General features: G+C 37.4%; 1 protein-coding gene and 1 pseudogene across 12 annotated transcripts in view; both read left to right on the forward strand.

Moving 5' to 3' along the window:
• Positions 1–16,941, forward strand: part of CFAP54 (cilia and flagella associated protein 54) — a 301,390-nt gene that overhangs the window by 132,345 nt on the left and 152,104 nt on the right. For all 12 annotated transcript variants that reach the window (XR_011534742.1, XM_008516610.2, XM_070600221.1 and 9 more), the window contains 4 exons: positions 2,396–2,626; positions 4,630–4,772; positions 6,348–6,529; positions 8,120–8,347. Coding sequence is in view for 11 of the 12 variants with exons in the window: in XM_008516610.2 (XP_008514832.2) it covers positions 2,396–2,626; positions 4,630–4,772; positions 6,348–6,529; positions 8,120–8,347 (784 nt within the window). In the remaining variant the exon portion in view is untranslated. The remainder of the gene's footprint in view (positions 1–2,395; positions 2,627–4,629; positions 4,773–6,347; positions 6,530–8,119; positions 8,348–16,941) is intronic.
• On the forward strand, positions 14,187–14,758 carry LOC103548704 (translationally-controlled tumor protein-like; annotated as a pseudogene).

Genomic DNA, 16,941 nt, shown 5'->3' on the forward strand with positions numbered 1-16,941 from the left:
CGTAGAAATAGAATTTTTTTTGTATTTTGTCTTCAGTGGGCTTAATAAATTCACTGATTAATTCTAATACCTTATCTGTGGTTCATTTGGGGTTTTATAAACATACAATCACATTGTCTATGATTAGTGACTATTTTATTTCTTTATTTTCAATCCTTATACCTCCTCCTACCCTTCATCTTGCCTTACTGTTCTGGGTAAGCCCACCATTTCAGTGCTGAAAAGAAATGACGTTAGTGGGCATCTCTGTCTGATTCCCATTTCAGAGGAAAGCTGTCAAGCTTTCAATGTTTTATCATTAAGGATGATGTTTGTGGTAGGTTTGTTTTTATAGATAGCCTTTATCAATGGACATTATCATTTACTTTGATTCTCAAATTGTTCTAAATTTGGCCAGCAGGAGCCCTTTCAGGCTGGCTCCTTAGTCTTTTTGATGTGTCCCCATCATTCTTTTGAGCTCCTTCTTACTTACCACAAGATGTTCATCATGTGCTTTCCCTACCCCAGCCCTGGAATCACTTGATTCCTTTTAGTGGAAAATGGTATTTAGAATCTAAGTTCTGGGGACTACTGGTGCATTTTTGCTTCTAGGCTCTTTCGACAGACGGAACTAGGAAATACATCTGTCCACATAAATAGATCTATCTATCTATTGATATATCTATCTACCTATTTATCTATCTATGTAAAACCACAAGCTCATATTGATACTTCCAATTTCAGGTCAACATCACAGGGTACTTTCCAGTGTTTTCTGTTTCCCTAATTGTAACTCTTTTCCCTAATGATGATACTTCTGTTTCCATTAACATCAATATGTTAACTCATTCTCAAGCTAGCGTACACAGAAGGTAGTTTCTGGATTCCTTAATATTTTCCCAATTCAGGTTTCCATCTGCTTCCTCTTCTGGCTCCATATCACAGCATTTATGCTGATTGTCCTTGTGGAGGTTCCTCACTGGCCGCTGGGTCCTCTCACATCTGTTGCTCGTAGTACAGACACAGAGTTGGTTGTTGGAGAATCCTACGTCAGGAATTGCTCAGGTGGTAGAAGGAGAAGCATTCTCTACCGTCTGTGGGCTGGCTGTTAGCTCCCTTCCAAGTCACCTGGACTCTATTATTACCTTGCCAAGTTATGTGGAGGAAGGCCGTCGTCTCGCTGATCTCCTTGAACGGTCTCACTCTCAGTGGTGGGGAAGATTCAGCTAGTCCTGTCCGTTTCTCCTTGGCCTTTCCAGGAGCCTTGACCTCTTCATACAGGGACAAGACTGATTTTTATTTTGGAAATTATATTTTTAATTTTCAAGGTAGAGTTATTTAAAACATTCACATTCATTTGGAAACCAAATAACATGTCACTAAAACAACCAAACAATAACAAAAAGCCCAAACAACATTGGGTTAAAACGAAGTCATCAACAAAATGCAGAATATTTAGAACTGAATGATAGTGTAAACACTACATTTCAAAGGTAATTTCCTTTCTTCCTTTCTTCTTCAAAATGTCTGTTCCTCTCGTGCAGCAATGTCTGTTTTCTTTTCCTCCTTTCATCCCTCTTTCCGTCCTTTTCTTCTGTGTGTGTGTGTTGATTCAGATTCAGACACAATATCTATTAGAGTGAGCAAGATACTTTAACTTATCAATTGAGATCTTTATTTTTTCCTTCTCCCATACAAATCAGGTAGAATGTCACTGACCAATGGGGCAGCAACATTGTCAACAGTTAAAAAAAATTGATAAGATGTTTTGAAGAAATGAAGTCATACCTTATAAACAACTATGTAACTGTAAAAATAGTTGGAGTACTTTGAGATTTTGATAGGAAAATTTTTAACAACTTGAACGTTATACTTAAAATCTGAACTATTAGCTAAATTTTGAAATAGTTTTTTCCAGCGAAAAATGAATATGGATTTATGAAGTTATTTCATCCATAGTTGACTGATGTTTTATTTCCCCTATAGTCTAGCTAATGATAGAAAAAATTTTGCTCCATTTTTTTTTTCCTTGAGGAACAATTTGGAGAAATGACTTTCTTGTTTAACATTGAAGTTAGTTGATGAATGTGAACATTGTGTTATAATTTAGTTCTCTAGTCTCAGTGGCCTTTTGGGTATGGACAAGAAAAGCTGTGTTTGGTTTGAGCTGAGGACACAGATATCAGGGAGAATTGAAGGCAATACGTAATATCTTTGTCCATAGCATTTATCCTTGTGCCTTCTTTACCGCCCTATTTTACATTTTTAGCGCTAGTGAAATAATAAATAAACCAGAAACATTTGCGTAAATGCAGTCAAGTGACTTCTTGATGTCTTTTGTGCAAATTGGAATCATTCTTCTTTATTAAATATCTGGCAATTTGTGTAATTTTGAAACTTCTTTCTCCCTTGGCAGAAATAAGAGATCCGATATTAGAAAAATAGCGTATCGATTCCTGGTGAATAACTTGAATCCTATCATATTAAGTTATGTAAAAAGGAAGAGGGTCCATCAACTATTTCTTGAGGAGATGCCCTGGAAAGCTCAGATGAACCTGTACCTGGCAAGCGCACACTTCAACCTGCTTTTGGCTAAGCTAGGGGAACATACAAAGATCAAATTAGGCACTTGGCATTCAATGGTCAGGTATAGTATATTACCAATGCATGATATATTTTTAGTCTCATGAGCATGGGTTGTATTTGCATGTTCAGGGCTACAGTGTTCATAATAAAGAGGTTTATAGAATGCTTCTATCTTTACTGGCCATTGGCATATTTTCAAATTTCTTATCTCAGAATCTTTTCCAAACAAGTGCTGGATATAGGTGCTTATGAAGTACTAATTTGCATATATATTGAATATGTTTGTTGATTTAGCTTTCAGTGAAAGGAGAAAGTGTAATTGCAAGAGAAGTGTAATATTAATTGCACAATAACTATAGATATTAGCAGGCATTAGGCAAATCTCTATTTCCTTTAGAGGTTTATTTTAGGCCTCTATGAGCACAGATCATATTTTCTCATACAATGTAAACTTTCTATCATTAATTTAAGAGACATTTTGAGGTCTTTCTGAGTGTCTTTGGCTAACATGTTATGGGAGATAAAAATAGAAGATGAATTCATAATATGGAGTACTATCCAGCCATTAAAAAGGTGATGTAGAGTCTTTCATTCAAAAAAACACACGTTGAGCACTTGTTAGATACAAGGTACTGAAATAGGGCCAATGGGTATACAAACGTGAGCAAGATGTGCAAGTTAGAGTCTGGTAGGGTAGGTCACAAATGTTCATGAACTGTTTTACATATGGTAGAAGGTGAAGTACACATGAAGTCTTCTGTGTTCCTGGGAAGGAGGCTTTCCTCTGGCTGAGGCTAACAGGAAAGCTTTCATGGGAGGGGCTGCTTGGACTGGGTTTTGATGGATAGGCAAAGTTTAGAAATGTGCAGATAGGGAAGTAGGCATTCCAGACAACTGGAAGAACATGAGTCACAACCCAGGTAGGAAACCCTAGATGAGAACCCCAAATGGTCTGCCCAGAATCTAGGGCATATGAAAGGGAGTGGTGTGAATTGATTAGAAAAGAAGGTTGATACCAGACCTTGGAGGATCTTAACTGTCTATGAAATCTGAACTTTATATACAGTGGGAGATTATTAAGGGTTTTTGAGCAGGGCTACCATAAAAAATTTCTCTGGCAGCAGCATATCGAATAGATTGGAGGAAGGAAAGACTGGTAGCAGGGCTATGAATTGAGGGTATTTATTTCAATAATTCACTGATAAAATATGCAGGTTGAAATCCACAGTGAACTTGGTCTCGGTTTCTGCTTCTCCAGAATTTTGGTTAAAATCATTTCCAGACTGAACCTTTGCAAAAATGTCTCCAGACAGATCCCTTGCCTATGTGGGCTAGACCAGATTTGCATTTAAGAAGCAGTTAGACTGCCTGACCAACAGGGAAGGCTTTTGGCAATGTGACCCATTCATCATACTGGGGTTGGGGGCGGGACAGTTCAAATCAGGTGGGTTTCTTTACTGTCCTCTGAACACTGAAAAATCTCCTCTGGACTTCCAGTCATATATGACCATTCATGCGTGGTTACTTGGCAGCATAGCAGTTAGACAATGACCAAATTTGTGTCAGGATAACTTGGTGCTAAATTCAATTTTATTACAATCGTTAATATACACTCAGTGTTTATTTATTTATTTATTTCTTTTTGGTGGAAGATTGTTTACTCTTAGAGCTTATCTTAAAAAGAAGTAACTGATTATGGACACATTGCTCTATAGAGTAGGCATCTCCATTGAGTTGCATTTAAAATAGGTGGTTTTAAGTTGACATAAATTATTGTTTCAGAGCTCTTACAGTGAGTATAAATCTTCCATTCCCATTTTCAAGGGCCCTTTCAGGGAAATAGATACTGATGTTAAAATTCCTAAGAGCAAAAGTTACATTGTATAACTTTAAAATTTAATGGGAAATTGTTTGGCTTTGATTAAGTGCCACAATACATTATGATCCAAAATCTGGGAGCACTAACTCACATATATTTTCAAAGTTCAAGTAGACTGTATTTGACAGATTTAATTCAATTTTGCTCATAGTGTTTTTTTAATAAGATTTTTTTCCCCCTTGCAGTTTCCGATCATGTGATCCCAATATGTTCTCACTATATAATTCAGGAACGGTATTACCAACAGGAAAATTGACTCTAGAAAACTATAAAGCAATGCTTGATTTCCTTCTGACAGCTAAAAAGAGAAAGGCCAACTTACCATCAGGTAAAATAAATAAATACGTTATATACTATCAAATTGTTTCTAGATTTTTTATTCACTAATGCAACACACACACACGCACACACACACTCGCCCCCCACAGACATACAGATTTGCTCACATTATTTTCCAATGACCCAGGAGTTTATGATGAGTTGTGATATTTTATAGGAGATTCTTATTTGCTCTATTTTTTTTAAAATTTCCATATTTTTACGGTATTAGCATGTATATTTGGAAAAAGCTGTGTTGTGTTCTGACCTACACCAATTTGGCTGTTCTGCAAATATAATGTTCTTTTAAAAATGGGAGCCTCTTGTGGTCAAGCCAGGTGAAGACTTGGTATGAAGTGTTCTGTTTGAGAGGAAGTTAAGTTTCAGAACAAACTCCACCAAACACACTGATGCGAGCAGGCATGGAAACAGTCACATAGCTGTTTCATAGTATCGATTTTGTGTTTAGGGCTGTCCACTCTTGCCTTAGGATCCCCAACTAGCACCTTCCATGAAAGCTAACCCCAAGATGAATACAGTAATATTTTGTTGGCAGGGCCAACCAATATTGTCATCTGGTTAGGTGACAGGGGCCTCCAGGAGGTGGAGAGATGCAGATGAACAGGGCTCTCCATCCAGATGATGCTCTGGTAACACTACTCCTAAGCAATCATCGATCTTGAATACCACTCATTTCACGAATAAAAGGGTGTTTCTAATATCTTTATGCTATTATAAACCCTCTTATGTAGATTTTTAATAAGAGTATTTTAAGTGCTATATAACTTATTGCTGATCAGGATACTTCATACGCTGGTTGACTGCCCCAGGAGTGTTGATTCATTTTTGAGGTACTTGACATGCTTTCTAAATTTCTTCTAGGGTATAGATTAAGTTCAACTGGTACCTGTATGTCATATTCTGAATATTGAAGTATTTGAAAGTAAATTCCCTAGACATAGAGTCTGAGTTGTGTATGTAGGTTATAATTTATAGCTTCTTGAATTGTTTTCTTTTTTTTCAAACTAGCTCCTTATCTAAGACCTCCCATGAAATCGGCAATAGAATACTCTGCTGTTGAGACTTAGTACTTAATGCAGAGTTCTAAGAGAAGGTTTGTGGCAGGGGAAATTCTTTGTGTTTTTATACCACACTAACAGGAGAATGAGTGGCCAGAGTTGCTGCACAGCCTAATTCCAGGGGGCACCACTCACTTTCTAATATATGTGTCCTGGGAATGGCCCATTTGGGGGAAAATTAAGGAACAACGAGACCCTATCATTGTTCCCCCGCAAAACATGATATTCTTCCTCTGCATTGTTTCTTTGGCCATCACCCTTGCCTGGAATGTTCTCCACGGTCTTCCTGAGTAGGTGAATCATGCCCTCCCTTTAAGACCTAATTTAAGTGCCTCTGCCTCTAGAAACTTTCCCTGGTTCATTGTGTCCGTGATAATCCTGTCCTTTCTCCAAGGTTATGCAACATTTGTTATCGGAATTACTCATTAGTTGCTTATCACCTACTCTATTTTCTGGAACTTAATTCTCTGTTTTCAATAACATCAGACTTTATTTTTGTACTGCAGATGCTGAGGAATTTTCGGCATTTATTGATTCTAAAACGAGTGACGAAAATGTTTCCAAGGCACAAACGCTTCATGACTCAGACTCTCAGTCAGGTCTTGGTGCTAAAGAAAAGGATAAAGCAGCAAATTCGGGTCTCTTGGACCATTTTATGAAAATCTTTTTATATTGCAGGAGAGCAATGGTAAGGCAGTCCTTCTTATTTGCTCATGACATAAATCTCGGCCCATAAATTTGGGCGTGTAAGATATATTGTGTTTATTTACTTACTCTCTGTAATTTTGGTTTCAACTTTGAGACTAAATTTGCTGGATTTTGTGTCAGTCAGTTTTGAGGTTTGCCTGCCGTGGGACTGAGGTGTACGCGTTGTCCAGTGGTCAGGGAGAGGGGTGAGCTTGTTCAGTCACCAGTCACCTGTCCACCCCGAGCTGAGGTGGCCTTCGTCCCTGTCTACAGTCTCTGTGAATAGTCAGACACCTCTCTGCTGCTTTCTTGCCACACTTGGGACATGGGCCTCTCTGGTGACACCAAAGATTCCTCTGTGGGGTCTTGCTCTCTTCTGGTGTACCACAGACTCCTTTCTTCCCACTAGCACAGAGGAAGATCTTTCTAGATTACAGGAAAGCCCAACCCCTGCCCCCTGACCTCCTGCTTCTATAGGCCACTTACATCTTCTCTCAAATGCTTCTCTCTCTTTTTCTTCTTAAATATTATATGACAGATTATTCAACAGAATTGGAATCATTATTTTCAGAGAAATTAGTTTCCTTTTGCTTATAGCAGGAAGAGGATGTACTTTAAGCCTCTCACGAGCTGAGAGGAAATCTTCCTTTCTAGACAAGAAAGGAACTTTAAGTTCTCATATTCTCTGTGGAGTGGAGAGAGTGATTTTTTAAAAATGTGAAGTAAACCCGCATCGTTTCCCTTGACCATGAGCATTGCATCTTATTCTCCTTTCCACCAGCTTCAGAGCCCGAGAAGGGCTGGGTCCTGCTCACCTCTCAGAACTCAGCCCCTCTTGCTCTTTGTTCAGTCCATTCTCCTCTCTCTTGAAAGCACTAAGCTTGTTCCCTCCTGAGCCCTCAGGTTTACCCTCCATCCTTTGCACTTGCTGTTCCCTGAGGCTCAAATACTCTCCTCCTCTAACATCCCCCCCCCCACCCCCCCGCTTCGCTTGACTTGTTCAGCTCAACATTCTGGTCTCTGCTCACATGTCACCTCCTTCTCTTCTGACCTCCTTGTCTAAAAGGACATGTCCTCTCATCCTCATCAGGTTCTGACCCATTTTTCCTTTATTTTCCTTTACAAGACTTATTATTCCCTGAAATGATATTTTTTATTTGTCCGCTTATCTAGTGTCGGTCTCCCCTAATAAACAGAAGCAGCACGAGGGCAAACGTGATTTCCCTTGCTCACTTCTGCCTTCCCAGCACCTAGAACAATGAGAGTGTTGGAGTCAGACCACTGGCATGCAAATCCTAGCTCACCACTTAGTAGATTCATGACCTTGGCAAGTTAGCTCCATGCCTCCATTTCCTCATCTGTCAATTGAGTAGAATACTAGTGCGTACTTACTTCGCAGGAGTTATTGTTAGAATGAACTGAGAGAATGCATGTAAATGTCTTACCACAGTATCTAGCACATATAAGTGGCACATAACAAGTGGTGTTCGTTATTCTTATTGTTGACATATAATATTTGCAGAAAGATGAAGTCATTCAGAGATCTGCAACTCCTGGAACTTTGGGGTATTTTGAATGTTGTTTGTCTTAGGTTCTTGCTCATCGCGCTGGCTGTTGGACTCTGCTTCAGAACTGCTGTCGGGCCTTTTGGAACTTTACACAGGAGCTACAAATACTTCTTAAACAAGCAATGGATATGTATAAAACATTTCCTGTTAGCCAGGATGGTTTCCTCTGTACCACTGTTTTGCCATTCTATTTGGGAGCAGAATTACTTATTGACATGTTAATAGAACTACAAAATATCAATTCTATTAAGGTAAGGGCGTTTGGGTAATTACTTTTATTGTATTGTAAAAAATGAGCAAATTTTTTCGTACTGTCCAGCTTGGGATAAGTAGAAATTAATATTTTTCTTGAGTTCTTCTTTGGTTTCTCTATATTTCATTTGCTTCTCATAATCATTTGTCACAATATGTAAATTGCATTGATGTTAATTACAAATATCTTAGCCTGAAAAATTCAATTTCTTTTTTTTTAAAGATTTTATTTTTCCTTTTTCTCCCCAAAGCCCCCTGGGACGTAGTTGTGTATTTTTAGTTGTGGGTCCTTCTAGTTGTGGCATGTGGCACACCACCTCAGCATGGCCTGACGAGCCATGCCGTGTCCGCACCCAGGATCCGAACCAGTGAAACCCTGGGCGGCTGAAGCAGAGCATGCAAACTCAACCACTTGGCTATGCGGCTGGCCCCAAAAATTCAGTTTCTTAAAGGGGAACAGAAAGTAACATTTACTGAGCTCCAGCTTCTACGTAAAGTAACCTTAATGCATTTAATCCTCATAGCTATCTTTTTATGTTTTTATTAAAAAAAATTTTTTAATTGAGTTCGTAATAGTTTACATTGATGTGAGATTTCAGTTGTACGTTATTTCTTGTCTGTCACCACATAGGTGCTCTCTTTCACCCTCTGTGCCCACCCCTCACCCCCCTTCCCCTGGTAACCACTGAACTGTTTTCTTTGTCCGTGTGTTTGTTTATATTCCACATATGAGTGAAATCATCTGGTGTTTGTCTTTCTCAGTCTGGCTTATTTCACTTAGCATAATTCCCTCCAGGTCCTTCCGTGTTATTGCAAATGGGATGAATTTGTCTTTTTTTATGGCTGAGTAGTATTCCGTTGTATATATACACCACATCTTCTTTATCCAATCGTCAGTTGATGAATTGTTTCCGTGTCTTGGCTATCGTGAATAGTGCTGCAATGAGCATAGGGGTTCATATGTTGCTTTGGATTCTTGATGTCAAGTTGTTTGGGTAGATACCCAGTAGTGGGATGGCTGGGTCATATGGTATTTCTACTTTTAGTTTTTTGAGGAATCTCCATACTGTTTTCCATAGTGGCTGCATCAGTTTGCATTCCCACCAGCAGAGTGTGAGGGTTCCCTTTTCTCCACACCCTCTCCAACATTTGTTATTTTTAGTCTTAGTGATTATAGCCATTTTAACAGGCGTAAGGTGGTATCTTATTGTAGTTTTCATTTGCATTGCCCTGATGATTAGTGATTTTGAGCATCTTTTCATGTGTTTATTGGCCATCTGTATATCTTCTTTGGAAAAATGTCTGTTCATATCCTCTGCCCATTTTTTGATTGGGTTGTTTGTTTTCTTGTTGTTTGGTTGTGTGAGTTCCTTATATATTATGGAGATTAACCCCTTGTCAAATATATGACTTGCAAATATTTTCTCCCCAATTGATGGATTGTCTCTTTGTTTTGATTCTAGTTTCTTTTGCCTTTCAGAAGCTCTTTAGTCTGATGAACTCCCACTTGTTTATTTTTTCTTTTGTTTCGCTTGTCTGAGAAGACATGGTATTTGAAAAGATCCTTTTTAGTTCATGTCAAAGAGTGTACTACCTATATTATCTTCCAGGAGTTTTATAGTTTCAGGACTTATCTTCAAGTCTTTGATCCATTCTGAGTTTATTTTTGTGTATGGCATAAGATAATGGTCTGCCTTCATTCTTTTGCATGTGGCTGTCCAGTTTTGCCGACTCCATTTATTGAAGAGACTGTCTTTTCTCCGTTGTATGTTCTTGGCACCTTTGTCGAAGATTAGCTGTCTGTGGATGTGCAGTTTATTTCTGGGCTTTCAGTTCTGTTCCATTGATCTGTGTGCCTGTTTTTGTACCAGTACCATGCCCTTTTGAGCACTATGGCTTTGTAGTACATTTTGAAGTCAGGGATTGTGATACCTCCAGGTTTGTTCTTTTTTCTCAGGATTGCCTGAGCAATTCGGGGTCTTTGATTGCCCCATATGAATTTTAGTATTCTTTGCTCTATTTCCATGAAGAATGTCATTGCGATTCTGATAGAGATTGCATTGAATCTGTAGATTGCTTTGGGTAGTATAGACATTTTAACTATGTTTATTCTTCCAATCCATGTGCATAGAATCTCTTTATGTCATTATCAGTTTCTTTCAGTAATGTCTTATAATTTTCATTGTATAAGTCCTTCACCTCCTTGGTTAAATTTATTCCTAGGTACTTTATTCTTTTTGTTGTGATTGCAAATGGAATTGTATTCTTGAATTCTCTTTCTGTAAGTTCGTTATTGGAGTATAGAAAAGCAGCTGATTTTTGTAAGTTCATTGTGTGCCCTGCAAGTTTACTGTAGTTGTTAATTATTTCTATTAGTTTTCCAATAAATTCTTAGGGGTTTTCTATATGTAAGATCATGTCGTCTGCACACTGCGAGAGTTTCACTTCTTCACTCCCTATTTGGATTCCTTTTATTCCTTTCTCTTGCCTAATTGCTCTGGCCAAAACGTCCAGTGCTATGTTGAATAAGAGTGGTGATAGTGGGCATCCTTGTCTTGTTCCTGTTCTCAGGGGGATGGCATTCAGTTTTCACCCTTTGAGTATGATGTTGGCTGTGGTTTTATCATATATGGCCTTTATTATGTTGAGGTAATTTCTTTCTATCCCCATTTTGTTAAGAGTTTTTATCATAAATGAATGTTGGATCTTGTCAAATGCTTTCTCTGCATCTATTGAGATGATCGTGTCGTTTTTATTCCTCAATTTGTTGATGTGGTATATCACATTGATTGATTTGCGGATGTTGAACCATCCCTGTGTCCCTGGTATAAATCCCACTTGATCATGATGTATGATTCTTTTGATGTATTGCTGAATTTGGGTTGCCAAAATTTTGTTGAGAATTTTTGCATCTATGTTCATCTTCATAGCCATCTTTTTGACAGAGAAAAAAACAGACCCCAAGAGAGATCTTATAGCTTGTCGGTTGACCTTTATTTCACCACTTTATCTGTCCGTGTTCTGTTACTCCAGATCTGATAGAATTTGCAGCCATTTTGTTTATTTAATTTTTTTGTGAGGAAGATTCACACTGAGCTAACATCCGTTGCCAATCCTACTCTTTTTTTGCTTGAGGAAGTTTAGCTCTGAGCTAACATTTGTGCCAATCTTCCTCTACTTTGTGTGTGGGATGCCTCCACAGCATGGCTGATGAGTAGAGTAGGTCTGCACCCAGGATCTGAACCCGTGAATCCCTGGCTGTGAAAGCAGAGCGTGTGGAACTTAAATCACTTGGCCATGGGGTCAGCCCCTGGAGCCATTTTAAACCTACCACACTGTGGTTTAAAGCATGAAATAAAATTGAAAAAAATTCAAATATAATATAACCTAAACACATTGAAAATTAGTAAACACACAAACACGTTGTGTCATGGGGTTTCTAACATTTCTAGATGTAAAACATATGACAACAATAGTACAAGAGACTAGGAGGGTAAATGAAATTAAACTGTCATAAGTTATTACATTTTATATAAATATAGAGTGGTACAACATTAACTGTGGAATATTGAGTGGAATGTGATAAGTTAAGGATTCATTTAAGAATCCTTAACTACCAAGAAAAGAGGTATAGCTAAAAATCCAATGCAGTAAAACGGAAGACTAAATAATAGTCAATTAACTAAAAAAGACAGGAAAAAAGTAACAGAGGAACAAAAATGTATGGGACAAATAGAAAACAAATAACAAATAATAAATCTAACCCAGTCAATAGCAATATCAGTATCAATCAATATCAATAACTACATTAAACATAAGTGGATTAAACACCCCAATTAAAAGGCTGAGATTGTCTGACTGGATAAAAAGAAAGACGTGTATGCTTATCCATAAAAGAAGTGCTCTGAATATAAAGAAACAGATAGATTTAAAACAGAAGAGTGGAAAGAGACATACCATGAAAATGGTAAGCATAGAAAAAGCTGGTGAGGCTATATTAATATTAGATAAAATAGTCTTCAAATCAAGAAGTATTTTGAGAGGTAAAGAGGGACATTTTATAATGAGAAGAGGCTTGATTACTCAGGAAGTCAAACTAGTCATAAATATGTATACATCTAAATAACAGAGATTCAAAGCATACTGTGGACACCCAAAGCTTGAAGAGCTTTCTGGTTGGTGAGCACATTGATGTGCTGGGTGGATGTTGTGCCCTGACTCCATGGAGAGCGGGCATGGAAGCTCTTCATTCTGGACCCTTCTAGACCTTGCCCTCTCACCTCTTCCATTTGGTTGCTTCTGAGTTGTATCCTTTATAGTAAAACTGTAACCATGAGTATAGTGTTCTCAGTGAGTTCCAGCCAATGATTGAACCTCAGGGGGCTTTGGAAACCTCTGAATTTATAGCTAGTTGGTCAGAAGTGCAGGTGGCCCTGAGACTTGTGGGTTGCATCTGAAGTGAGGGCACTCTTGTGGAGGACTGAATCCTTAAATCTGTGGAGTCTAACCCTAACTCTGGGGGGTTAGTGTCAGAACTGAGGTGCAGTATACTCACATAGGTCGGAAACAGAGCACAAGTACACACAGTGTGTTCATCAAGACGGATCACGTACACAGTCAAAAGATAAGTCATAATAAAATTTAAAAGACTGAAATCTTAAAGAGTATGTTCTCTGACCACTATGTTATAAACACATTACTATGATTTAGGAAGAAAACTCTCCAAATATCTGGAAATTAAATAACACAGTTCTAAGTAATCCATGAGTCAAAGAAGAAAACACAAGAGAAATTTAAAAATATTTCAAACTGATGCTAATGTATCAAAATTTGTGGCAGGCAAATAAACCAGTGCTTAGAGGGAACTTTATAACTTTAAATATTTCATAAAAAAGAAGAAAGATACAACACCCGTTAACTAAGTGTCTATCTCAAGGAGCAAGAAAAAGAAGTGCCTAATCCACAGTAAGTAAAAAGAATGAAGGAAATAATAAGAAATGAAGGAAGTGATATGAGCAGAAATAAATCAGACATAGAGCAAAAACAGAGAACATTAATGTCAATAAATTAATCTTTTGAAAAGATTATTAAAATTGGCAAAATCCTAGAAATATTGATGAAGAACAAAAGTGAGAAAAGCACAAGTTACTGATATTAGTAATGAAAGAGGAATATAACTACAGATTCTATAGATAGTAAAAGAAAAATAAGGGAATGTTAGGATCAATTTTTACAAATGAATTTGATAACTTTGATGAAATGGACATGTTTATTAGAAAGCACAACTTACAAATCTGACACAAGAAGTGATAGAAAAAATGAAGTGCCCTAAATATGTGAAAGAAATTGAATTTGTAATCAGAAACCTTGACATAAAAAGAAGACCCAGAACTGGAATATTTCCCTGTGGAATTCTATACCAAAATTTTTTAGAAATGAGGTCAGCATTAAGCTGACAGATATATCAGAAAGAAAAGTATGAACCAATCTCTCTCCTGAATGTAGACACAAAACTCCTTAATGAAATATTAGCATATCAATCCCAGCAATATATAAAATATGCAAATGATGTATATAATATATACAACTATACAAATGATGATCAAGTGGGGTTTATTCCAGAAATATGAGGTTAACATTTGAAGAGCAACATAACTCAACATATTAAATGATCAAGGAGAAAAATCAAAGGGCCATTGAAATAGGTATAGCAAAAGTGTTTACAGAATTCCATATCCCTTTTTCCACCTGCTCCGCCTCCCCTTGAGCGCTTCTCTCCCTCTGAGCTCCTGGCTCCTGCTAAGCCAGGGCAGCTATCATCTCTCTCCAGACACCATCATGATTATTTACCTGGACCTCGTCAGTCATGATGAGATGTTCCACAACATGTATAACATCCTGGAGATCGCGAATGGGCTGTTCCCGGAGGTGGAAGGGAAGATGGTCAATAGGACAGAAGGTAACATTGATGGAAATGTACTCTGCTTTACTGTGCTTTCAGTACCCAAGGTGAAGGTACTAAAAGCACAGTAATCACAGGTGTTGATATTGTCATCAACCATCACTTGTAGAAAACCCACTTCACAAAAGAAGCCTACAAGAAGTAAAACGAATATTACAGGAAATCAGTCAAAGGCAAACTTGAAGAACAGAGACCAGAAGGAGTAAAACCTTTCATGACAGAGGCTGTAGAACAAATCTAGCACTTCCTTGCTAATTGCAAAACTACCGGTTCGTTATTGGTAGAAATGTGAGTCTAGATGACATGGTTGCTTTGCTGGATTACTGTGAAGATGGTGTGACCCCTTATATGATTTTCTGTAAGAATGGTTTAGAAATGGAAAAATGTTAACAAATTTGGCGATTACTTTGGCTCTATCACTTTTCATCATAACTGGCTGCTGCTTTTCATCCACACAACATTGATGGACTTAGACATGTGAGACTGATGTCATCTTGAGCTCTTCATTTATTTTGACTTTGATTTATTTGGAGTGGAGGCATTGTTTCTAAGACAAACGTGTCATGGTTGTCTAAAGATAAAGTGCGTTTAAATTCATTTGAGAAAATGCCTCTTAGTTTAATATGTATTTAAACTGAGTTCATCTTATAGTGTCCCTGGAGCAGCTAGAGCCAGGTTGTAGACCTCTAGGAATAAGCTTAAGACTGTCTTGAGATAACTTCTACAGCTATCTGAACTGGGACTGGAATATAAAAAACAAGAATCGCAAGTCTTAATCGTAAATTGAAGTAAAGGGAAAGACCATGTTTATAGCAGTGCCAACATTTGAAGTGTATGCTTATGCATTTTGTCACCGATAAATAGATGTAGTTAACTCTGGAAGAGATTACCAAAAGAATAAAAAGAGGCTAATACAGTTGGAAGTAAAAAACAAAAATGAAAAACAAAAAAACCCAAAACAATGTTCATTGATAATAAAAACTCTCAGCAAACCAGGAATAAGACAACTTTCTCAACTTGATGAAGAGTAGTACCTACGGCTAACATCATACTTAGTGGTGAAATATTGTGAGCTTCTCTCTAAGATTGGGATCAAAGCAAGAATGTCTGCTCATACTGCTTATATTCAATATCATGCCAGAGATCTTGACAAGTACAGAAGACAGATAACAAAACAAAAGGCACACAGATTGGAAAGGAAGAATAAGAGTTTTTACACAGAAAATCCTAACTCTTCAGGACTCTAAAGAGCAACTACCAGAACTAATAAATAAAGTAGCATCATACAAGGTCAATATACAAAGATAAGTTATATTTCTATATAGTAGCAGGAAACAATTAGAAAATGAAATTTAAAAAATATTACCATTTAAAAGATCAAATATCTAGGAATATATCTAATGAAACCTATGCAAGATTTCTACACTGACAATTATAAAACCTTGCAGAAAAAAATTAAAGAACACCTAAATCGAGAGATATATTATACTGGAAGGCTTAATATTGTTAATTGTTAAGATATCATTTGCTTCCAATTTGGTCTTTGAGTCCAATCCCAATGAAAATTCAAACAGGCATTTTTGGGGGTATAAATTGATGGTTTATTCTAAAATTTGTAAGCAAAAGCAAAGAAATGTGAATTGCCCAAAAAAAATCTTTTAAAAGAATAAATTTGGAGACCTCACTGCTTAATTTCAAGGCTTAGTAGCAGTATAGTCATTAGGAGAGTATGATATTTGTGTAAAGAAAGAAATATATCAATGGAATAAATAGAGAGTCTAAAAATAGATCCATACATTTGGTGAATATTTTACAAAGGTGCCAAAGCAGTTCAAAGGGCTCAAAAAGGAATGGCAACTCCTAGCACCCAGATTTTGTTCTCTAAAAATCATTTCTCACTAAAGGAAACAGGGCTCCTTGAGAAAGAAAAAGCTGATTAAGTTTCCTATATGAACTAAACCTGAGGATAACCAAATAGTTGAAGTGAAATTTTTATTTATAAGAGTATTCAGGTAATAAATGAAGAAAAGATGTTGAAATTAGAATATAAGGATTTTGCAATCTTTAATGAGTTAATTGGAGGGTGAGCAACACCTATGAGGTATACTTGCCAGAAAGATAAATCGAACTGGAATCAGATGAAGCATTTAAATCCAACCAACAATTTACAGAAAAGGACTCTGTTCTTGACCATGCCAGAAACCTCACTCTCCATATACTATTTTGATCCCCAAATGCCAGTCCTGTTTATTTGTCAATGCTGTTAGATAATGTTACCAAAATTAGGAAGTGAATAGATAATGCTCTTTCTTTTTTTCCCTCTCTTGGGTTGGAATTAATTGGGAGATGGGTACTGAATAAGACAGTTGGAGATACAATGTCAGCTTTGTGGTTGATGAAAGCTTTGTTGGAAGATATAGTAACCACAGAGGGCTTCCTTATCCTTCATCCCAGAAAGAAACTTACCACATAGCCATAGGCATGACTAACTGATAGCAGACACCCCTCTTCTTCAGGGAGGGCCTGGAAAACTTACTTCGGTCTGGCCCAGGAAACTTATCAGTGTCCAACAGAAGACTGTGTGATCCTGTAGGCAGGCAGGCTCTGATGGAGCATTCACCCAGGAAGGGT

Source organism: Equus przewalskii, chromosome 29 (genome assembly GCF_037783145.1).
Source record: "Equus przewalskii isolate Varuska chromosome 29, EquPr2, whole genome shotgun sequence".
Lineage (NCBI taxonomy): Eukaryota > Metazoa > Chordata > Mammalia > Perissodactyla > Equidae > Equus > Equus przewalskii.